The sequence below is a fragment of the Rhinatrema bivittatum genome, chromosome 2 (genome assembly GCF_901001135.1).
Source record: "Rhinatrema bivittatum chromosome 2, aRhiBiv1.1, whole genome shotgun sequence".
In the NCBI taxonomy this organism is placed as follows: domain Eukaryota; kingdom Metazoa; phylum Chordata; class Amphibia; order Gymnophiona; family Rhinatrematidae; genus Rhinatrema; species Rhinatrema bivittatum.
Window position 1 is genome coordinate 458,566,127 of NC_042616.1, and position 24,748 is coordinate 458,590,874.

General features: G+C 43.7%; 1 protein-coding gene across 8 annotated transcripts in view; it reads left to right on the top strand.

Moving 5' to 3' along the window:
- Positions 1-24,748, top strand: part of MRTFA (myocardin related transcription factor A) — a 308,975-nt gene that overhangs the window by 268,888 nt on the left and 15,339 nt on the right. For all 8 annotated transcript variants that reach the window (XM_029590436.1, XM_029590438.1, XM_029590440.1 and 5 more), the window contains 3 exons: positions 3,341-3,524; positions 4,726-5,817; positions 16,280-16,393. In XM_029590436.1, the coding sequence (XP_029446296.1) occupies positions 3,341-3,524; positions 4,726-5,817; positions 16,280-16,393 (1,390 nt within the window). The remainder of the gene's footprint in view (positions 1-3,340; positions 3,525-4,725; positions 5,818-16,279; positions 16,394-24,748) is intronic.

Sequence of the window (24,748 nt, forward strand, 5' to 3'; positions counted from 1 at the left end):
GATAACTGACTGAAGTTCCAATATCACCTGTAGGGGATGAACTTATCCTTGGAGCCCTTAGTCAGGGGTTCTTCATCATCCATTGTGGAGGATTCTAATAGTTCAGATGTGTTAGACCAGGTTGCTCCTCCTCCAAGTCAACCGGAAGGCCCTCCTTGTTCGCCCTTTTCACCACTGGAGACCTGGGTTTGCAACCCAATACCTTTAGGCTTGGATGAAGTGTCTAGCAACAAAATACTAGTGTGCTGCGATAACTCTTAGAGTGGCTTGTTGGTAAAGCCAATGTGTCAAAAATTTTTGACAGGGTGAATATCATTCAAAATACATTAAAACTTGAAATAATTTTAATTGAGAATAATTTTTTTTATATAGTGCTAAAAAGTTTTATATAAAACAGTTGCCTAGATAGATGTTAACGAATTCAGTCCCCCGACAGGACTGTGTTTCACAGAGCTGCATTGGGTGGGACAAAGGCTGACTTTAGGAATGTAGAATATATTCTGTCAGTTGAAATCAAATAAAAAGAAAGAGTAATTTGATACAAAACCACAAAAAAGCAAGCAGCAGGAGACATATACATGGTATGCATACCAAAACAGAAAGACACATAAATAAGTAAACATATAAACATGTAAATAAACATATAAATAAATTGTGCATATAAATAAGGCTAGACCTAAAAGGAGGAGTGCCGATAATAACACGAGAAAATTCATTAAAAATGTTTAACATAGAGATTAGAATGTGATTTAATTTAAATTGTAATTTAGATTAGAAAATGAAAATATTTCCTGTGAGGCCAAGGGAAAGTGTATATAATCTTGAATTAGCAGGATTTAATATAGAAGGTACGTGCCTAAGAAATACAAATTATATCGAATGCATGGGTGGAGTCATGCAAGAAAGCAAGACAAATGGAGAACATATGGGGGAATATGCAACTGAATTAAAATTAGATTTTCATGCAAATCTGTATGAATTGTTGGAAAGACAAAGAAATTATCAATCAAATAAAAGACCTGTAATGGATGATGTATGGACAACCAGTAAAGAGGGTAGAAAGAGTATCTTATCAGATGAAGTTACATAAAGATCCTGGAATAAAGAGGGAGAAAGAAGAAATGACAAAGTGGAAGACATAAGTGAAATATGATCATATCTAACATTATGAAAATTATTAAAGAGAATGCCAAAAGAATTTAACCTGCTTACATTATAAGAAGTGTCAGACCTGAGCTGTAAAGCCTCCGCGATGATTCTCCAGGTCAAGAAAACAATGAAGATTAGGCAGAGGCGCCACGCCAAAATCCGCTAGATGAACAAGTTGAGAATCTGTGCGGTTTGCATAGATACCTAACAAAGGGGGAAGGGAGGGACAAAAAGTATGTAAATAAAATTTTTGGCAGTGAAAAAAAAACCCTTAATAATAAATAGAGTTAGAGAACATGGAAATACCAGTGAGAAGCGCCTGACTAGCTTTAAGAAGAAGATTTTTCAAAGTACAATAATGCTATCTGCACGCATTATCATCCACCAGTTAAGAACATAAAGAAGTTGCCTTATCGGGTCAAACCGAGGGTCCATCAAGCCTAGCATCTTGTTTCCAGCAGTGGCCAATCCAGGTTATAAGTAACTGGCCAGTACCCATGGTGCAGTATATTCATGGTTACCTTGAAAAGTTGAAGCCTTTCTTACCTTTCATGGAACAAGGCAGTTACTATCCACAACCACTTCTGGATGCAGAAAAAGCCATTCACCATCTACTCCAACCAGTATACAAATCCTTAGATTCATTTACCCATACCTCCTCCGCCTCTATTGAATCTCGATGTATGGCATGGCTTTGAGCAAGTTACCGAGAGAAAATCCATGAAAAACTGGTGGTGTTCCCCTGCTTAGGGAGCAATCCTATCAGTGAAAAGCTCTGGGAGGCAGTCACTTAGATAAAGGACCAAAATGCCCATTATGGCTCAGTATCAACAGCTCCTTCTAGCCAGGCCTCTGCAAAGAGAACACCTTCAGCAGAAAATGTCACAACAGGCCCAGCCTCTGAACAATCCATTTCTGACTCCCAGTAGGGGGAAGAGTCCAACATTTTGTAGAGGAGTGGCATCAGATTAGCAAAGACCCCTGCATCTTCCATATTGTGAAATTTGGGTACAAGTTGCTTTTCTCCCAGTTTCCATCCCTCCCACATTGTTCTGCGCTCTATCCGGATCCATCTCATTTACAACAGCTTTGACTGGAAGTTGATCGCTTCTCCAGCAGCGAGCAATAGAACCAGTCCCAATGTCTTAAAATGCTCTGCTTTTCTATTTCTGATACTTCCTCTAGACATTTCATAAAGACTATAGCAGCTGACAAAAGGCTAATCGGGAGTACTCTACTGATAGTGGGAAGCGTAGGTAGCACCTGTGTGAATGGTGGATACATATGTGAACGTATCCATCCTTTCAATCCAAGGCTTACATCCGGATTGTGCTGAGGAAGTTCAATCTGAATTTCTCTCGGAGTATATGATTGTTCAGGCATCAATTTGAATGAGCCGCTGTCTCCCCGTTCGTGCCGCCAGATGACATCACCCACATGTAATAGCTAATTCTCCTGCTATCTATGAGAAACACCTTTTAAAGTAAGCAAACTTGTTTAGATCTCATTTTTTTCCCCATCATTGTGTAATATCTTCCAACTGTCTAGTGATCTAATTGTATTTTTATATAGTACTTCTATTCACATCACTTTATAACTATAATAAACAGTTATTGTTTTTCTGTTGCAGAAAAACTGCTGATTCTCGTACTCCACTTTTTTATGTTCAGTAGTGGAGTATTTATAATCATGATTTTAGCCAATACTGGGCCGTTATGAGCTTGAAGTGACAGAACCAGCCATGCACAAACAGTCCATGGGTTGTCTTTTTATAATGACTTGTATCGCTATGAAGAGACGTCAGTAGAAACATCTGTTTACCAAAGGCTTTTCATTTGTAGCACAGTGTATTATATCACTTCTACAAAAACACAGTTTATAATTTTACCCAAAGTGTGAGATTTAAGTAATACAAGCTCTCTATATCACGGGTTTCTCATTCTGTTTTAGATGTGCCTGATGTAAACTTGCTCTTGTTTTATGGCACAGACTATTTTAAAAATGAAAAACAGGAGCTTATTGCCAAAGGGTTCTACTGTACATATGCTACTGGCACCTAGGGGAATGCCCTCAACTCCCTGTTAGACACATCGCTTGCTTCACATTCCTCACCAGGGCACTGCTGGAAATAAATGCTGAACTCTGTCTCTTCTGACCATAGCTTGTTTGCCTTCCCCTTACCCCTCCACAGGCCATCAGGAGATACACAGATGAGCAGCGGCGCTAGTGCTCACCCTGGTCGGAATATTTCCTCGGTTGCAGCCAATGCCAGCGCTGTCACTGCATCCCTGGGTTCAGGGGGACTGATGCGACAGAACAGCAGTGCCCCAGGGGGGAAAGTGGGGCATCTGCCTCCCAACCTGGATGACATGAAAGTAAGAGCCAGCCAGCTGTTTAAATGTCAATTTTTTAAATCTGTTTCCTTTTTCCCCCTAGACTTTATCCCTGAGTACACAGTGGAGTTTATCAAACTCAGGATCTGTGTATTAAATAGGCCTGCTTACCTCGGACATGACTTCTTGTTCCACCAGTATGATGATTGTTTTGTACTATTATCTGAGCTTTACGGAACTTTGTAATTAGCAGTGGGGGAAGGAGGGAAATTCTCTTATAATTAAATAACCAAATGGGTGATATGAAGGTAAAATTTCTGTACACTTTATGGAAGGTGAAAGGAAACGAGGCTGTGGAGAGGAAAGCAGGGACTTTGTAAAATTCCATGCTGTATATGATCAGGGGCTAGGCCTTGGACTGCCCACCCTCTGCAGGTACATTTTCTATTACTGGCTCCCTCACACCAGGGGAAAGTACCAGGAGAAGGTGAGGATATGTAAGTGGACATCTGAAATAAAAATGTGGAAATGGAGGCTTCTATCCTTCCGCCAACACAAGAAAACCAAAGTGTTTCTCATGCCAAACCAAAAATCTTTGAATTGCATTAATTAATGTTTCATGTTTGGTTTTTGTTTCATGTTGGTCTCCTGTTTTTACTTTGGGTTTTGGTTTTACCATCAGTTTTGATGATGTTTGAACTGCAGTTTAGTTGCAGTAGACAAAACTGTGCTGTGCTATTAATTAAAAAAAAAAAAAGCAGCACTTGGTTTGCTCATTTCAGGAGCACATGTACTAAGATTGGAACAAAGCAGAGAAGGCTAGTATGGGCCTCCTGCACAAGGATATGGGGAGGAGGAAATAGCACGTATACCTTGTGTGTACATTTGAAAATCAAACTGTTGTACCCCACCCGGAACAGCTTCCTACAGAAATAGCAAGATACAAAGTGCGTGGGTATTTTGTATGCGCATACCTTATAGGTAGTGTTCAAAATGAAGATGAGCTACAAGGTGTGTGCACACCAATACCCACATGTACCTTGCAATAGAGTAAGTTATTGAAAAATTGCACCCTCGCACCCAAATGTTTCAGATGCAAAAAATAAAATACCTGGTTTTCTTTCACCCAAAGCCATACATTTCCTTACCCTTATAATCCATGAAGAGATTCTGCATAGACTAGAAGCTGGCCCCCTGCTTTTCCTTGTTTCTAATGTAAAGTATTGTGTTTCCATTCTTCTAGGTAGCGGAGCTGAAACAAGAGTTAAAGCAAAGGGGTCTGCCTGTGTCGGGGACAAAGATTGACCTGATCGAGAGACTAAAAGCTTACCAGGAGCTGAATGGGACTCTCAGCACCTCGGTGGCGGTTTCAAAGACCAGCACCACCATTCTGCCCAAAACCGGAGAGGTGGTGGTGGCCTTCCCAGCATCCCGGCTTAGCACAGGACCAGCTTTGGTCTCCAGCATGGCCCCCACAGACGTCACAGCAGCTAAATTGACAAGTGGTGCATTCATGAAGTTGGGCAGCACAAGCTCTACACCACCGGTTTCCCCTACTCCATCTGAGCACTCCATGATCAGCATAGATGAGAACTCGACAAACGATACCATTGGGGAAATGGTGTCTTCACCCCTAACCCAGCTGACGCTGCAGACCTCACCTGTGCCGCTGCTGGTGAAGGAGGAGAACTCTGCTATGAGATGCAGTCTGGCCAAGGTCTTCAGTGTTGGCAAGGAGGCAGACAGCCGAGACAAAGACCAGATGCTGCAGGAGAAAGATAAGCAAATTGAAGAGCTGACTCGTATGCTGAAGCAAAAGCAGCAGTTGGTAGAGATGCTGAGGTTGCAGCTACAGCAGGAGAAGTGTTCACAGCAGGTGGGACTGAATGGCACAAGCATGGCTTCTGGAAAAGAGCGGTTACTCGGCTTCCAGGTGAAGCAGGAGAGTGAGTTTCAAACTTGCCAGTTATCTGGCAGTGGTTTCACTCCACACATTGGCCAAATGGACAAGCTCAATGCCACCACTAGCCAAATAGAAGCTTCAGAGACCAATCCAGTGCCAAAGAACACAATAGTGGTAAAGCAGGAGGTTTTAGGAAATGCTGTGATGCCATGCCAGTCGCCAGCAGTGCCACATGTTTTTCTCAGTCGCCTGCCACACCTGCAGGTGAAAATGGGGGGCCAGAGCAAGGCACTGAAGGTGACATCCCCCCCACCAACATTCAACACAGATGCCACAGAAACCCATCTCGTCCTGACTGTGAACAGTCCAAATTCAGAGCAGGAAAGTTTGTCACCACAGTCCAGTGTAAGGAAAGGATGCACAGTGTTACAGGTTTGTGTTATGCTGTGGTAGTGTTTTCTGATAGCACTTTCCAATGCATGCTTTGGGGGGAATTGCCTTTTTTCAGTTTGTGTTATTATTTTGACAGCTGCCCTGGGTTGGAAAAATGTTGATGCCTGGTAGTTAAATAGCCATCTGCACATTCATTGGTTCAGATGTTTAATAGTAACTGTTGACCCATGGCAGCCTCTCCTCTCGGTTTATTTCCTTTTTTGTTTGTATATTCCCTCCCATTTTAAACCAAGTGTTGAAGTGACCATCATCTGTGGATGAGAAAGCAGAATGCAGGTTAACCTAGCATTAATAATGGTGAAATGGTAGTATTTGGAACTCCTTATGGGATTGTAGGAGGCATTTTAGAGAATTCCCTGCCCAGAGAGCATGGATCAGCATAGGGCATGAAACCTTGATCTCCTGCTTGGTAGTGTGCAGAGCTCTACCATGCATATTGGCCCAAATAAGTGTTTGATAAGTTTTGACCAATAGATTGCTGCTGCCATGGATATAGGTTAAACAGATCTATGATTCTGAGTTGGTGTATCAGAGCATCTGGGAGGGTAGTGGTGGCAGAGATGTAATTCAAGCAGACTTTTCTTTTTTTTTTTTTTAAGTGCTTTCAAGCTTATTTTAATAAGGCCACAGCAGAGTATTGAGCCTTTGGCTCTTTAAACAAGTTCTTGACCTTGTTAGGTAAGACAAAAACAATAGTCTTTATCCTTCTGGGCATCAGCGTTTACCAAATAAACTTAGTAAAGTTATCCGCCTTTTATCAGGGCTGTGGCCTATTTGATTTCTTCCCTTAGTAGTTAGTCTAAGAGTGAAGTCAGTTGCTTTTGATTAGCCGCAGTTACACTTCTTCATGTTTAAGAACCATGTGATAAAAGCAAGCATTTTCAGACTTGTATTTTCAGCAAGGTTTTACAATTGGTGGCATCGTCTTCAGTGGCAGCATAACTCTTGTCTACAGGCTCTTGTAATGGGCATATTCTTTTTTTTTTTCCTTCTGTTTACCTGTTTTCTAAACTCCACAAATTTTATACCTCCTTCATTAGAACTGAAGGTACCTCCAAGAATGTGTCAGGGAGTTTCATATCTACCCTCACCTGAAACTTGACCTGAGGGATCCATTGGAGTACGTTTGTTTTTATTGCCAACATGAATAAAAACACTTTTTTTTCCCTAAGGCTATTCTCTACATGCATACTAGATTATTATACAGGATGTACCCAGTTCAAGTGTTGGAGTTGCCAGAATGAATGGGCAATATGAAATGTTAGAAATCCTAGCGTAAACACAAACAAAAGTGCAACTGACTCTCTTACAGGCTTGACAATAGAACATCTGTATTGTAGGCCACAAATATAGCAATTTCTTAGCGACCAATCAGATTAATCCAGAACAAGTGGGTTATGCACTTCTACCAGCAGATGGAGATGGAGCAAACTGACGTCACAGTATATATACCCCTGCAGTGACAGCCTCCCGGTGTTCTCCATCTCCAGCAGATGGTGGATATGCCTCTCCCTACTGGGGATTGCTTCGATTTAAAAAAGGAGAAATAAGGAAAATAAATTTGCACTGCTCTCCTGGAGATACCAAAAGGTCCCTCCCCCAGTTAAGAATCCTGAGGTGATTTTCGTGATCCCTCAGATGAATGCCTTGGTCCGGTAGCTGGTTTTTCAGCTGGCGTGGACTTAGCTGTTAAGCAGCTGAAAGGCAGCAGGTGCAGGAAGCCAAATGTGGCAGTGATGACAAATGCCCTGTCCCCCTACAGCCAGAGACAGTCTCTGTACTCTGCCAGGTAAGGCTGAGCTCAGGTAAGCTTTAAAAAAAAAAAAAAAAAAAAGAGAAAAATACAGACAGAGGAGGAGAGGTTTTTTTTACTCTATGGCTTCCTCCTCCCCAAGTCTTCGTGTTTGGCACGCTGTTCCGACATTTGTCCCGCTCAGTGGGAGGTCGAGGGACGTGGGCAGCCTAGTGGATTGAGAAGCCTCTGTAGGCTAGGCCCTGCTCTGAGGATTTTTTGTTGCACTGCGTGGTGGGCCTCAACAGCATTTCGCGCACTTTCTTTAGGCTGCACTCTACAGGATTGTCGGTTTGGTGTGTGCATTTAGCTGTGCGTCCAAGTTTTGCACCCAGTTTTTGGACACTTAGGCAGGCCTAGTAGTCTGTGGGTCCAAGTTAATCGGTGCCTTAAGTGGCCATCCGCTTACCTGTGCGCACAAGTTGAGAGTTGCTGTGCGCTTAATTTTTTACAGTGCCTATCCTAGGGATGCCTAAGTCTTGGACGCCTAGGTGTTGGACGTCTAATTTTTGGACACCTAAAAATAAATTTTAAAAACTAGGTGCACGCTTCCAGCCGCCAATCAGCATACCACGGTCTTATGGTGCCTATATCTAAGAAACCTAAGCACCTTTCTCTGCACTGCCTTTTATATTCGGACATCTCAACCAGGCATGCCTGTTAATTTGTCTCAATGCTGTTTGGAGGCTCAGGTAGCATTATCTTCCTCTGATTTCACTAAGCCTGTTTCTTCCCAGCCAGATGTAGATCTGGGTAAAGACTTTTCAGGTGGGGCGCCTGATTTTGGAACTCCCCTAACTGGTTCTTCAGCAGGGAAAGGCAGCTCAATGAGTATGCCTCGGGTACCTCCTGGTCTGGATACTTCTACATTTTCTGGAGTAGAATGTTTCCAGGAATTGCAATCCTTTCTTCCGGCGCAGTCCTCAGCCCCATCCAATTCTCCAGGGCAGTCGCAGGTGCAAACCTTGCCTGGGCCTACTGGTAAGCACCAGGGTACGCCTAGAGCGGCAGCAGGACTACCAGATAGAGATTTGGATGGCATGGATGATGACTGTGATCCTGTCTCTCTTGAGGATGGTGAAATTCCTTCAGGATTAGAACCGTATAGGACTATGCTATGGTTCTTCCATAGTGATGAACTGCTGGCCCTGATTTCCCAGACTTTGAAAATGCTGGGATTATCTGGGGCAGATTCCATGTCTGAGCCAAAGAAAAATCCCATTTTGTTTTCTCTCTGTAAAGCATCTTGTTTTTTCCCTATTATGGAGGACATTCAAAAATTGATTGATTTTGAGTGGGGCACCCCAGAGGCTAATTTCAAAAGAGATCAGGTTTTGGAAGGCATGTACCCTCTAGATCCGGTGGTGAGAGAGTGTTTACGTTTTCTGAAAGTGAATGCACTTGTATGTGCAGTCTCCAAGAGGATGACTATCCTTGTGGAGGAGCAGCCTTGAAGAGGATGTACACAATAGGAGGTTTGAAACAATCCTTAAGTAGGCATTTGAAAAAGTGGCAATGAATTTGCAAATAGCTTTTTGTTGTTCCCTGGTGGCTCACTCTTGTTTACTTCTCTCTCAAGAGTTTAACTCTGGGGTGAATTCCAGGGCAGTTATGGAACCAGCAGCTGCCTTCTTGGCAGATACAGGCTGCGATTTGGTCCGTACCTCAGCCAGAGGGGTGACTTCAACAGTAGCAACCAGGCGTCAGTTATGGCTGAGAAATTGGTCAGCCAATGCGACCTCCAATGCTAATCTCACAAAATTGCCCTTTAAAGGCTTGTTCTTGTTTGGGAGCGAGTTGGAGAAACTGGCCAGTAAGTGGGGCGAATCACTGGTTCCTCGATTACCGGAGGATAAGAAACATACACCACACGCTCCTTTAGCATAAGAGGTCGTGCTAGGGAATCCAAGCAATTTTGACCCTATATAGAAGCGACCATTCAGAAAACTCAATCTTTTGGTCGGTCTTAGTCCTTTCATCTCAGACAGCCCAGAAGGGGCACGGGCTCAGGTAGTGGATCCTCCTGAGCCTCCCAATAAAAGTTTGCCGACTGACCCCCCCGGGAACAGGAGATAGAAGAGAGAGAGGCATCCCCCTATCAGGTGGGTCGAGATCACATTGGATCAATGGGTCCTGGAGGTGATACAAGAAGGATATGCGCTGGAGTTCGCAATATTCCTCGGGACGTGTTCATGGTCTCTCCCTGTCACTCCCTGCAGAAGAAGCAGGCAGTGGAGGATACACTGGCAAGGCTCCTCGGTCTGATGGCTGTGATTCTGGTGCCCATATCTCAAGAAAATACAGGTCGATATTCAATTTATTTTGTTGTGCCCAAGAAAGAGGGATCCTTTCTTCCCATCCTGGATCTCAAAGGTGTCAACTGTCATCTGCGGGTGACGCGTTTTCACAGGGAGACCTTGCACTCAGTGATAATGGCAATGCAGTCAGGGGAATTTCTGATTTCTTTGGACTTGTCTGAAGTGTATCTTCACATTCTCATTCGACTAGAGCATCAATGCTTTCTGCGGTTCGCATTCTGGGACACCATTATTAGTTTCAGGCACTGCCTTTTGGTCTGGCCACTGCTCCCAGGACCTTTTCCAAGGTAATGGTGGTAGTTGCGGCAGAATTGAGAAAGGATGGGATCCTAGCATACCCGTATTTGGTCGATTGGCTGATTCAAGCCAAGTCACTGGAAGAGAGCCACCTGATGATCCGCAAAGTGATCTTCCTATTGTATGAGCTCGGCTGGGTGGTGAACCTAGCCAAGAGCAGCCTTCAGCCTGCTCAGTCATTGGAATACTTTGGGGTTCGGTTCAACATGAAGCAGGGCAAGGTTTTCCTGCCGAAAGCTCGTATTCAGAAGTTGATGGGACAGCTACATCTATTAATGAACACTCTGCGCCCGACCGTATGGTTGTACCTGCAGATACTTGGTTTAATGGCGGCAACCCTGGAAGTAGTACCATGGATGAGAGTGCATATACATCCTCTTCAGCGCTGTATGTTGTCTAAGTGGAACCCGTAGTCTCTGGACTATTCGATTAGTCTCCTCCCAACTGCAGTGGTGGCTACAGCTGGATCATCTAAGGAAGGGAATTTTGCTAGCATCGCCAGACTGGCTAATACTGATGACAGATGCGAGCCTCCATGGTTGGGGAGCTCACTGTCAGGAGCTGACAGCGCAAGGGTGCTGGGATGCAGAAGAGTCTCTCTGGAACATGAATTGTTTGGAAGCCAGGGCAGTCTGAATGACTGTGGTTTACATAAATTGGCAGGGAGGAACCAAGAGCCAACAAGTGTCACAGGAGATAGATCAACTTATGGAATGGACGGAACTACGTCTCCAGATGACCTCAGCCTTGCATATAGCAGGAAAAGGCAAAGTAAGAGCAGACTTTCTCAGCAGGGAAAATCTGGATCCAGGAGAATGGGTGCTATAAAATGAGGCGATTCAGCTGGTTCTGGATCGCTGGGGTCTCCCATTTCTATACCTTATGGGTATTTCTCGCAAATCAAAAGTTCTATGATTCTTCTGTCTCAGGAGAGATCGAAGTCGTCTGGGATAGATGCCTTGGTGTAAGTGTGGTCGGAAGACAAGTTGCAGTATGCCTTTCCTCCATGGCCCCTGTTGGGTAGATTAGTCCGAAGGATCAAGCGCCACAGAGAGATGGAGCTCTTGGTTGCTCCAGGTTGGCCCAGAAGACAATGGTATGCAGATCTGCCACAGTTCCTGGCGGAATCGCTCCTTTGGCTTCCGGCACACAGGGATCTGTGTGGTAGGGTCCTATTCAGAGATGTTCTGGCGGGTCCGCTGTGTGACCTGTTCAATAGATCCCTAGAAACGGGAGTGGTGCCGAGAGATTGGAGAAGAGCGGTGGTGGTCCCGCTTCACAAGAGTGGGAACAGGGAGGAGGCTGGCAACTACAGGCCGGTTAGCCTCACTTCGGTGGTGGGAAAAGTAATGGAGTCTCTGCTGAAAGAGAGAATAGTGAACTATCTACAGTCCGGAGAATTGATGGACCAGAGGCAACATGGATTCACCAGGGGAAGATCCTGTCAGACAAATCTGATTGACTTTTTTGACTGGGTAACCAAGGAATTGGATCAAGGAAGAGCGCTCGATGTCATATACTTGGATTTCAGCAAAGCTTTTGATACGGTTCCGCACAGGAGACTGGTGAATAAAACGAGAAGCTTGGGAGTGAGTGACAAGGTGGTGACCTGGATTGCAAATTGGTTGACAGACAGAAGACAATGTGTGATGGTAAACGGAACCTTCTCTGAAGAGAGAGCGGTTTTAAGTGGTGTACCGCAAGGATCGGTGTTGGGACCGGTCCTGTTCAATATCTTTGTGAGCGACATTGCGGACGGGATAGAAGGTAAGGTTTGTCTTTTTGCGGATGACACTAAGATCTGCAACAGAGTGGACACGCCGGAAGGAGTGGAGAGAATGAGACGGGATCTAAGGAAACTGGAAGAGTGGTCGAAGATATGGCAGCTGAGATTCAATGCCAAGAAGTGCAAAGTCATGCATATGGGGAGCAGAAATCCGAATGAACTGTATTCGATGGGGGGGGAAAGGCTGACGTGCACGGAGCAGGAGAGGGACCTTGGGGTGATAGTGTCTAATGATATGAAGTCTGCGAAACAATGCGACAAGGCGATAGCAAAAGCCAGAAGAATGCTGGGCTGCATAGAGAGAGGAATATCGAGTAAGAAAAGGGAAGTGATTATTCCCTTGTACAAGTCCTTGGTGAGGCCTCACCTGGAGTACTGTGTTCAGTTCTGGAGACCGTATCTACAAAAAGACAAAGACAAGATGGAAGCGGTACAGAGAAGGGCAACCAGGAAGGTGGAGGATCTTCATCGCATGACGTACGAGGAGAGATTGAAGAATCTAAATATGTACACCCTGGAGGAAAGGAGGAGCAGAGGTGATATGATACAGACTTTCAGATACTTGAAAGGTTTTAATGATCCAAAGGCAACGACAAACCTTTACCATAAGAAGAAAATCAGCAGAACCAGGGGTCACGATTTGAAGCTCCAGGGAGGAAGATTCAGAACCAATGTCAGGAAGTATTTCTTCACGGAGAGGGTGGTGGATGCCTGGAATGCCCTTCCGGAGGAAGTGGTGAAGACCAGAACTGTGAAGGACTTCAAAGGGGCGTGGGATAAACACTGTGGATCCATAAAGTCAAGAGGCCGCCAATGAAGAGTAGGTGACTCGCCAGAATGATGGCTACTGCCTGGAGACAATACCCTTATTCAATAAACATACACATGGTTACTGTGACTCCAACATCACTCTAAGCTTCAACAGCAAGAGGAAATGTGGAAAAAAGGATTTGCACTCACAAAGACTGGAGTAGCTGGCTTGTTACGGCGGTTACTACCCCAAACCAAATATCCAAATTACTACCTCCACCTTCCTCTATTCCTGATGCCTTTCAACTAGCTTGATCACTCCATTCTTATGCTTCACTTTCGATGCATGTCCAGCGTGGTTCTCTGCTTCAACGGCAGGGGAGAAGAAAAACTGTTGCTTCACGCATCCAGCGGAGCTCTCTGCTTAGACGGCAGGGGAGAAGAAAAAAGGGTTCGCACTCACAAAGTGGGGAGTAGCTGGCTTGTTACGGCGGTTACTACCCCAAACCAAATGTACCTGATGCTTCACTCTCGACGCATGTCCAGCGTGGCTCTCTGCTTCGGCGGCATGGGAGAAAGACTGATACATCACGAATTTCCGGCGTAGCTCTCTGCTTCAACGGCAGGGGAAAAGAAAAACTGATACTTCACGCATGTCCAGCATAACTTCAACGGCAGGGGAGAAGAAAAAAGGATTCACACTCACAAAGCGGGGAGTAGCTGGCTTGTTACGGCGGTTACTACCCCAAACCAAATGTGCCTGATGCTTCGCTTTCGATGCATGTCCAGCGTGGCTCTCTGCTTCAACGGCAGGGGAGAAGAAAAAAAAACTGATGCCTCACGCATGTCCAGCATAGCTCCCTGCTTCAACGGCAGGGGAGAAGATAAACAACCAATAAGGGCTGTGTGACATAATCTGGGTGAAGACAGGTGGGCATGGGTGTAGCTTGCTTATTGCGGCGGTTACTACCCCTACTACCTCTAACTAGTCAAGCTAGATATTTCACTTGGATGCAGCTCCGTCACCGCTCTCTGCATTGATGGCGGGGGTGGAAGGGAATTAGAACCAAGAGCTAGGAGAAACAGATAAGTATGAGAGAAGGGGTGGGGGAGGCTTGCTGGGCAGACTGGATGGGCCATTTGGTCTTCTTCTGCCGTCATTTCTATGTTTCTATGTTTCTATATTCTTCACAAAGATCTGACTCAATTTTTGAAAGGGCTCACTTGCTGAAATGTGAATTCTCTGCAACAGTGTTTTCCACCTTGCTAAGAGCTAGAAAGTTCTCCACTTCCTTGGCCTGTGTGCAGGTTTGGCGAGTGTTTGAGGCCTAGTGTGAGGATCAAGGTACTCTTCCTTGTTCGGTCAAGATCCTGCTCATTTTGGAATTTTTGCAGGATTGCTTGAATAAAGGCTTGGCACTTAATTCCTTAAAGTTACAAGTAGCGGCTTTCACCTGTTTCAGAGATCAGGTGAATGGTGGATCCTTGTCTGCTCATCCTGATGTGGCCTGTTTCCTGAAAGGAGTGAAACATCTTCGTTCTCCTTTGCGGTTTCCAGTGCCCTTATGGAGTCTTAATTTGGTATTGGATTTCTTAATGGGCCCTACATTTAGACCGATGCATAACCTGAACTTGCGGTTTCTGACCTTGAAAACGGCAATTCTTTTGTGGCAGTTTGTTCTGCGCATAAGGTTTCCGAACTGCAGGCCTTGTCTTGCCAGGTGCCATTCCTCTGGGTGACTCCATGGGTGGTACAGCTGAGTATTGTTCCTTCTTTTCTATCGAAGGTGGTCACTGACTTTCACTTGAATCAGTCCATCTCCCTGCCCTTTCTGGACAAAGAGAAATATGTGGAGGGGTATCGTCTGTTGCGATGCTTAAATGACAAGAGACATATTATCTGGTATCTGGAGATTACTAAGCCTTTACAGAAGATGGATCGCCTGTTTGTCCTTCACGGCAGTTCTAGGCAGGGAGACCTGGTCTCGCGGGCTACCATAGCTCACTGGATTAAGGAGGTAGTCACGACTGCATACATTTTTGCTGAGAAGCCATTACCTACTTAGGTCAGGGCTCATTCAACTAGGGCTCAGGCAGTGTCACGGGCGGAAGTGAATATCTAAGAAGTAATATCTCAAAGAGATAGTAACTCAATAATATACCTGGACTTGACCAACATTACTCAAATAATGATTTTATTTATGAAATTGTAACTGAACTTTATTGGCACCTGTTAGAATGTACGATATCCTACATTTACTTACCTTAGTCTATGTGCCTATTTGTAAACCATTGCGATGTTATATAACTTAGCGACGGTATAGAAAAGTTTTTAAATAAATAAATAAATAAATTGTTGTCTCCCATTGACATTTGCCGAGCTGCAACATGGTCCTTGTTACACACTTTTTCCGGGTATTATCATCTGGATGTGCAAGCCCGGGAGGAACCAGCCTTTGCACATGTGATTTTGACTGGACCATGGACAACCTCCCGCCCTATTCGGGAGCAGCTTGGGTACATCCCATTTGTTCTGGATTTATCTGATTGGATGCTAAGAAATGAGAAATTACTGACCTGATAATTTCCTTTTCTTTAGGCCAGTCAGATGAATCCAGCTTCCCTCCCTTGGCTGCCGAATGGTTGCATTATAGTCCTCTTCCATGGCTACGTGTTATAGGGATTACTGGTAAGTGTTCGTCCAGTCCCTAGACTATGTTAATACATTCTTGTCTGAGCTCAGTGATGCCTGTTGGCTGAGTATTGAAATGGTTATCTGTTTAATCAAGTTTTGCTAGTCTGTCCACAGTTGTTTTTTGAAGAGAATACTGGCAAGCTGATGCCACTGCAGGGGTGTATATACTGTGACATCAGCTTGCTCCGTCTCCATTTGCTGGTAGAAGTGCTTAACCCACTTGTTTTGGATTCATCTGACTGTCCTAAAGAAAAGGAGATTATCAGGTAAGTAGTAATTTCTCATTATGAGAAGTCCTAGTGGAAGTGCTTATGCTCATGTAGCCAGGTCTGTCTGGCAGACTACAAAGGAACCAAAAAGGCTAAATGTTCAGTCACTGGGCCATGCAGGTGTTGGTAGCTGTTTGGATTATTGTGGGGCCTGATTAAATATGGGAGATGAAAGGTGCTGGCAGTGAACTCTGCAGAGGATTTTGCATGTTCATCTATCCAGGAAGGGGGAGTACAAAGGAGGAAAACTATCTTGATAAGAAGTTATATACTACAAGTGGTCACACTATGGCTGGCAGCTGGGATATGTGTGATTCATCCAAGGTTTTTCTTTGTTTTGCGTAATGAGTCCTCAATCCTCCCTTGGGCCAAAGCTCGGAAAGTGTTTCAGTGGAACATCAGTGGATTTGTTGTAGACTGAGGCACTACTGTAATACTCTTTCCATCTGTGCCCACAGCCTCTAAATGTGATTGGACGGGATAGCAAAGCTGCAGGTTTGATATGAAACCTCGGTGTTCTCTTTTCCTCCACAGAGGGCCCAGTCAATGCCCACAAACACTTCCAAACATTCACCTGAGCAGCCTACAAGCAATTCTCGTTCAAAGCCACAGATGCAGGCAGGACTCTTCAATCAGTCCATCCCAAAGGTGAGAGACTGCAAATTCCTCTTCTAGGCTTACAGCAGCTGTGTTGCTTGGCAAAAGGGCCAGAGAGAGAGACTGATTATCATATCAGCACACATTATTATTATTAGCAATTCATCTATATTTTGTGATGGTTACCTTACTCCAGAAGGAAGTCTGTGCCAAAATTTTAAAGTTTCTGTGTACAATAATTTTAATTTTTGTATACTTGTCAGAATACTTTGAGCATAACTAATTTAAACTACAATACAGAAAAATATATATTCAAAAGTGAATTTTGAATTTTTTGGTATAGAATTCCTCCAGGAATACTGTTATGATATACTAATCCCCCACCATCCACGCACATAGTTTTTCAATCCATCCTCAAACCAATTCCATCCCCATTACTTTCTTCCCCACCCACTCAATAGCGTGTCACCACTGCTTTCACAGCCCACCCATCTGCTCCACTATCTTTATTTATTTTGACATTTTTACGTAGCTTACATTCCTAAGTCCAGTGCGGATTACATAGAATACATTTATAAAATCACCACAAACAATAAAAAATAAATATCAGATATAATCAAAATAAAGGATAAAAAACAAAACTAATAAAAACTCTATTCAAATGCCATCGTAAAGTAGTATGTCTTGACCATCTTCCTAAACACTTAAATAACTCTCTGAGACCTTATTTCTATTGGGATGTCATTCCATAATTTGGGTCCTGCATAAATAAAGGCTCATTTAAGAGTTCTCTGTAACTTATAGGACTTTGCTGCAGTTAGCCTAAGTAAATGCATATTTGCCTTAAATCTCGAGGTGGGACATACCAACACAACTGTTGTGCCACTGTACAACTCATCTCGGTATACAGAAGTTTGTGTAAAATAACCACAATTCTAAATTGGTGTGTCCACCATACTGGTAACCAATGTAATGAGAGGAGAACAGGTATAATATGGTCAAAATGACCAATACCACTCACTACTCTGGCCATGGCATGTTGGACCAATTGTAATGCCTGAAGTAATTTAGTTGGAATCCCAATCAGTAGACTGCCATATTAGTATAAGTTCTCTAAAACCAATGTCTGCAAAACTGTCCTAAACAAATCTGGTTTCAAAAAATGCCTTAAGAGGTTTAAGCATTTTTAACTTATAAAAGGAGCATTTAACTAGATATTGCAAATACGACTTAATTGTTAATTGTGAATCAAGAAGCACCCTTAGTATCCGAATCTCAGTATGCAACACTATCAATTTATCATGATACCTAATGCTCATCAGATCATTAACAGGGGGACTTTTTACTAACCCAAAGAATTTGTGTTTTGAATGTTCAGAAGAAGCCCTCTGCTATTCAACCAACTTTTAATAGTATATAAAGAATTCTGAAATTGCATACAAGGTAAGGGAACATAGAACTGAATATCGTCTGCATACATGTAATACTGAACTCCAAGAGAATCAATCACAATACCTAGTGGTGCCATATAAATATTAAACAGTACTGCAGAGAGTGCAGACCCCTGCGATATTCCCCCTGTAATGGATCTCCATGCAGACTGCATTGAACCCTTTTGGGATATGCAGTTTCCTTTCACCCAAAAATTATCTGAACCACTCTATTACAACTCCCCAATTCCAAGACATGCCAACTGAGAAATCAATACCTGATGGTTCATCATGTCACACACAGATGCAGTATCCATATGCACTAGTAAAATTGACAACCCTTTATCCAATCTCTGATACAGCATATCAGTTAAAGATAACAAAAGATGCTCCATGTTATGGGCTTTACGAAATCCAAACTGGTTTTTATCTTCCACATACTCTTCAAGTTGTGTCAGCACACATTTTACAATTATCTTGCACAAAGTTGGAAATTGCTAGGTTGATCGATAATTATTTAACTCCTGTAAGGATACCTTTTCATCTTGTATTAATAGTCTTAACCATAACTTCTTTTTTTTTTTTTTTTGATTCTTTCTTTATTAAATTTTTCAAAATTACTTCTTTTAATTGACTTGGAAGATGGCCGCCTACCAGTGAGGTATTAATTATCATCTTCAAAATTTCAAGTTTCTGACCGTAAATATTTTATAATAGAAAAAGGACAAGGATCGAGATAAGCAGAAAATGAGTCCACTTTACCTATAACAGCTATAAGCTTCCTTTTCGATATTTCCCTAAAAAGTAACCATTTAACTGGCAATTTTTTTTTCTAAACCATGTATTACCAGCTCTGGGGCCAATTTGCAAACTAATATTCTTGATTTTTCTTTTCAAAATGTTTTGCTAAAGCTTCATATGTGGGGTGTATTGATAATTCCATATTTGATCAATTTGTTAAATTACGCTCAGTGACATAAAGTTCCAAAGGGTGATTGCCAATGCTTCCCCTATCTTGTTCCCTCCCTCCACAGGCCTCCATCCCTTCCCTTTCTTCCTCCCTCCTCAGGTTTCTCCCAGTCTGCCTCCATCCATGAACCACCTCTACCACTCTGTCTTCCCTCCACAGGTCTCTAAAACCCCTCCTTCCTCTGCATTCAGGCAGGCCAATCCACATATGTTATGCATGCCAACTAGCAGATGGAGATGGAGATAAACTGACTTGATTAGTTCATGCTCATATAACACTGCTCTGACATTAGCCTCCCAGTATTCTCCACCTCCAGCAGATGGTGGATATGCATACTTGATTGTGGATGTAGGCTTTCCAGGAATAGGACGGGCAGGTCGGAGGCAGACTCCTAAGCTGATGATAAGGCTCCCTCCCTCAGTTAAGTGGTCGGTGGAGATGTGGACGGATTGCGAGGGAGTTCAAAGGTGAAGGCAGTTAGCCCTCTCCCTCAGAAAGCAGTGGCTTCACTTCCATTGAGGGTAAGGAAGCCTTGGTCTCAGTGCTTATTCTCTCCCTCTTTTGTCTCCATTCCCCCTTTCCTTGGGGATAGTTGGGTAGCTGGGCTCCATGAATATCAGGCAGGCCAGGGAATTAATTTTGTTTCAGGTGGTGCCCTTTAAATCGTGAGCCAGGTCCCTGTACTTAAAAAAAAAAAAAAAATGTCGGCATGGCTGGATTCAGTCACACTGGTAGCAACAACAGGAACAAAGGCCTTCCATTCCAGCAAGAGTTTTGCCAGCATCAGGGGATCAGGCAGCTGATTTTTGCGGTGTTTGTGTAAGTGGCTGGCGTTTAAGCTGTTTGGAGGCAGATCCATGTGTTGCTGCAAACCGCATCGTGCAGGCAAGATGGTGCCAGGCAGCCAGTACATGAAACGGCTCCCTCTCTGCGAGGCCTGTCACCATGTGAGCCATGCAGCCAAGCTTTTCCTTGAGTTTATGCGGCAAATGCACCTTGACAAAGGGGGAAGATGGCCTCAAAGAATTTTACCCTAGTGGGAGGTTCTCTGTCGGAGGACACGCTTACAGCTACTTGCGGGGTGGCCTTGGTGGTGGCGGCTCGATATTTGCTCTGGCTACACAGCTGGTCAGTTGATACTATCTCTATGTCAAACTTAAAATTGTCCTTTAAGGGTCGCCTTTTGTTCAGGAAGGAGTTGGAGAAGATGGCAAATAGGTGGGGTGTTTCCAAGATCCCTCAGTTGCTGGAAGACAAGAAACCAGCTTTGTGGTCCTCCTTCCCCAGAGGGTGTTTTCATGACTCCTGATGTTTTTGGTCAGACAAGGGGTCAGGGAGTCTGAGGTCTCTCACCTTTGGTAGGTCTAAGTCCTTTCATGCAAAGAAAACTGGAAAAGGTGGGAACTCTGGATCCAGGAACTCTCATTCTCACCAAGAAAGTTTTGGGGTTCTGTCTTCCAGGCAAATGCCTTTCTCAGTCTTATCAGAGATGGACCTATATCACTTCCAATCAGTGGGTTCTAGACATGGTCAGAAATGGCTGAACCCTGGAGTTTATCTGACCAGGTTCAGACACATTTGTGGTTTCTCCGTGCAACTCCATCAGAAAGAAGGGCACAGTGCGTATCATATTAGAGGCCGATCGCGTTAAGAGCTGTAGTTCCTGTTCGAGGCACCAAGAGAATAAGGTCATTATTCCATCTGTTTTGTGGTTCCCAAAAAGGAAAGGTCGTTTTGCCCCATTTTGAATCTGAAAGGGGTCAATCGTTTTTTACGCATTACTGACTTCAGGATGGAAACCTTGTGATCGATGATCATGGTTGGGGAAAAGGGAGAGTTTCTCATTTCCCTGGATCTGATGGAAGCCTATCTTTACATCCCTATCCGGAAGGAACATCGGCAATTTTTATGCTTCGGGATGCTTGGCCATCATTATCAATTTCAGGCCTTGCCTTTTGGGTTGGCCATGGCACCCAGGACCTTTTCTAAGGTAATGATGTTGGTGGCGGCCAATCTTCGCAAGAAGAGCATCTTGGTCCGGCTGTATCTGGATGATTGGAGAGTAGAACAGTGTCTTATAGGGTGGTTCACTTGCTGCAGGAGCTTGGATAGGTGATCAGTCTGACCAAGAGCAGCTTGCATCTGTCGCAAACTTTAGACTACTTGGGAGCCTGGTTCGATACAACCCAGGGCAAGGTAACATAGTGTTTTTGGCAGAAAAAGATCAAATAGTCCAACCAGTCTGCCCAACAAGTTTCTTATGGTAGTAACTGCTGCTCCATGCAGGTTACCCCCATCTGTCTGTTAAGGGTAGTAAATGCTAGTCCGTGATTCTTCCAGAGCAGTGTATCCAAAAGCTTTGGGAGCAGGTACAACCCCTGTGATCGGCAGATCGGTCATTGGTGTGGGCTTACATGCAGATGCTGGGCTCCATGGTGGCGTCCTTGGAGTTAGTTGCATGGGCCAGAGTACACACATGATCTCTTCAGAGGACATTGCTGTCACAATGGAGCCCTCAATTTCAGGAATATGCAATATGGCTAGCTCTCCCTTCAGTGGTGAAACGGGAGTTACTGTGGTGGCTGCAGAGGGATCATCTCACCACAGGAGTGGATCTGGAGATTCCCAATTGGTTAGTGGTCACTATGGATCCAAGTCTCCAAGGCTGGGGAGTTCATTGCCAGAAACTGGTAGCGGAGGGGCAGTGGTCCCCAGAGGAGATGGGCGGAGGCTCGACCGATTCAGTTAGCTTTGCCAAAGGTTTGCAGACCAATTGAGCAGGAGACCTGTGAGGGTGATGTCGGTAGCTTACATAAATCATAAGGGGGGAACCTGGAGTCAACAGGTTTCTTGGGAAATGGACATCTTGTTGCTGTTGTTGGAACATCATATCTGGATGTTGTTGGCATCTCACATTGTGGGGGTCGACAACATTCTGGCAGATTATCTCAGCCATCATGTCCTAGACCCAGGGGAATGGGAGATAGCAAACGAGGCCTTTCAGTTCATTGTCTCCCAATGGGGTCAGCTCTTTTTGGAACTGATGGTGAGCTGGGAGAATGCGAAGGTACATCATTTTTCCAGTTGCAGATAGGAACCTCAGGGGCTTGGACTCAATGTTCTCGTGCAAAGTTGGCCATGGGACCAGATGTTGTCTTTCCTCCATGGTCCATGATAAGCAGATTGGTGCAGAAGATAGCCTATCCCCTGAGTTTAGTCCCTTTGTGGCCCTGGTCTGGCCACAGAGGCCTTGCTATGCAGTCCTTCAGGTCTGGTTGATAGCAGGCCATTGCAGTTACCATTATGCAGGGACCTTCTGTGACAGGGGCTGGTTCTCCAGAGAATCCAGATCAGTTTTCTCTTACAGTCTGATCCTTCAGTCTGTACAGCACATTGGAGTGAGGGAGAGGGAGAGATCTATTTCAGTTGCTGGTTCCAAATTGTGGAAGTCCATGCCTGTGGAATTAAGGTTGCAAAGTGAGTTTCTCATTTTTAAAAAAGGATATGAAGGCCTGGCTTTTCAAACTAGTTTATGAAAACAATGCTTAACCAAGGCAGTAACTTTTATTCTTGCTTAGATGATGTTTTTGAAATCTGGATTATCGAATGAGGCATGTTGTTTCTTCTTTTCTTCTTTTACTTTTCTACTCATTTTACTTGAATTATATTTTATGGATGCATTTTAAATATTTTGTTTGTTTTTACTATTTGCTTGTATACTATTTGAATTTTATGTTACTCTTGGCTATGTTTTTATTTATACATTGTAAACTGCTGTGATTGATTCAGAACAATGGTATATAAATATTACAAATAAATAAAGCAGGAATATTCCATGGCAGTGGTGAGCACTGTGTTGTGAACTTGAAAATTTTCCACATCACTGGCGTACATGCATGTCTGGAGAATTTTTGAGCATTGGTGTCTGGATTGTTAGTGTGTCCCACCAGAGCGGCAATTCCCTTAATTCTGGAATTTCTGCAGGAAGATTTATTGATTCATTTGAGATTTTTATGTACCGTCATTCCACATGAGAATCACTAGATCACAACGGTGTATAAGGTTAGACATAAAGAACAAAGGAAGAGTTAAAAGGAAGGCATATAAACAGGGAAGACATTCAATGAGCAAATCTTACAATTAAGGATGAACTTTAGTTACAGACAGGCCAATACAGTATGGTGTGCTCAGCTGAGCACACCGTTAGCCCCTGTTTGGCTGTGCGTTTTTGACACGCTATTTTTACCCCTTATACAGTAAGGGATAATAGCGCGTTGAAAACCCGCATCCAACCCCAACCCCCCCCCCCCCCCCCCCCCGTCCAAAACTATAATAGCAATATTAAGTCAGAGGCCCCAAAAATAGAAAATAAAAAAAGTCATCTTAAAAAAAAAATCAGCCCGCAGGTTGGAAAACGGATGCTCAGTTTTGCCGGCGTCCATTTTCCGAACATGTGGCTGTCAGCGGATTCGACAACCGACACCAGTAAAATTAAGCGTCGGCTGTCAAACCTGCTGACAGCCACTGCTTCTGCCAATAAGGAAGTGCTAGGGACGCGCTAGTGACCTTAGCGCCTCATTAGCGCGGGCCCTAATTTGAATACAAAATCACGCGCCCAGGAGAGGTGCCTGGGCACGCGTCGGGAGAGCAGGCGCTCGCCTCGGAGCGCCAGCTCTCCCGCACATTTTACTGTATTGGCCTGAGAGATAGAAAGAAGGCATTGTTGAAAAACCAAGATTTCAGGTCTTGTTTAAATTTCTTGGTGTCCGAAGTTATTCAAAGGTTTTCTGGTAAGGAGTTCCAGAGAATAGGGCCTGCTATTGATATAGCTCTCTTTCTTGTTTGTTTTAGGTGGTAGTTTTTTATCGTTGGGATTTCAAGTAAACCTATGTCATGAGATCTAAGGGAATTTGTAGGAATATGTGGATTAAATTTTATTCCAAGCAGATCAATGTTAGGATTCAAGTTATGGTGAATTATTGTTAGAACTTTGTAGATAATTCTAGATTGCATAGGGAGCCTAGTAGAGAAATCAGAGTTGGAGAAATGCATTTTGAAGAATTTGGAGAGGTTTAAGATGACTGGTTGGAAGTCCTAGAAAAAGGAAGTTGCAGTAGTCCAAGTTAGAGAATATAAGAGATTGTAAAAAAGTTCTGAAATCTGATAATGTCAGTAGGGGTTTCAGACTGCTTAATATTCATAGTATGAAGACACCGGGTTTGATTAGTTTGCTTATGTGAGGTTTCATAGTTAAATTTTTGTCGCTTTGGACACCAAGGCCTCAAACTTGTGTTGCTGGAGTTAGAATGTAGTTTCCAAGATCAGTGTTGGAGGGAATAGTTAGGTGGATTTTTGCCTATCCAGATTAGTTTGGTTTTTTTAGGGTTCATTGAGAGTTTCAATTGTGCAAGATTCTCTTTAATGGTGATCATATACTCAGAAATAAGTGAAGCTGTTTTCTCAGCATATAGGAAGAAATTTAAACCAAGATCAGTTAACAATTTGCATAAGGGCAGCATGTAGATATTAAATAGTGGCAGAAAGCGTAGATCCTTGTGGAATGCCAGTAGTACAGTGGAAAGTGTCAGATGATTATTAAGTTTTACTTGGAAGGATCTGCCGGTAAGAAAGGAGGAGAACCATTTTAGTACATTGCCTTCACTTCCTATGTTTCTTAGTTGGAGGCAGAGAAAGATTATGGTCTATGGTGTCAAGGGTGGCGGTTAAGTCACAGTACTAGGCAGAATGATTTGTTGGAGTCAAAGCCACGCAATACAGAGTCAATTATTGATTGAAGAAAGGTTTCTGTTGAGCAATTCTTCCTGAAGCCAAATTGGTTTGGGTACAGGATTGTTTTGTCATCAAGATGATATTCAAATTGGGATAGAGCTGCCTTTTCAAAGATTTTTGCAAGGAAGGTTAAGTTGGAGATTGGGCGGTAGTTATCCAGTCGTCAAATTTTCCAGATTTGTTTTTTAAAATTGGTTTAATTGCTGCCTTCAGTGA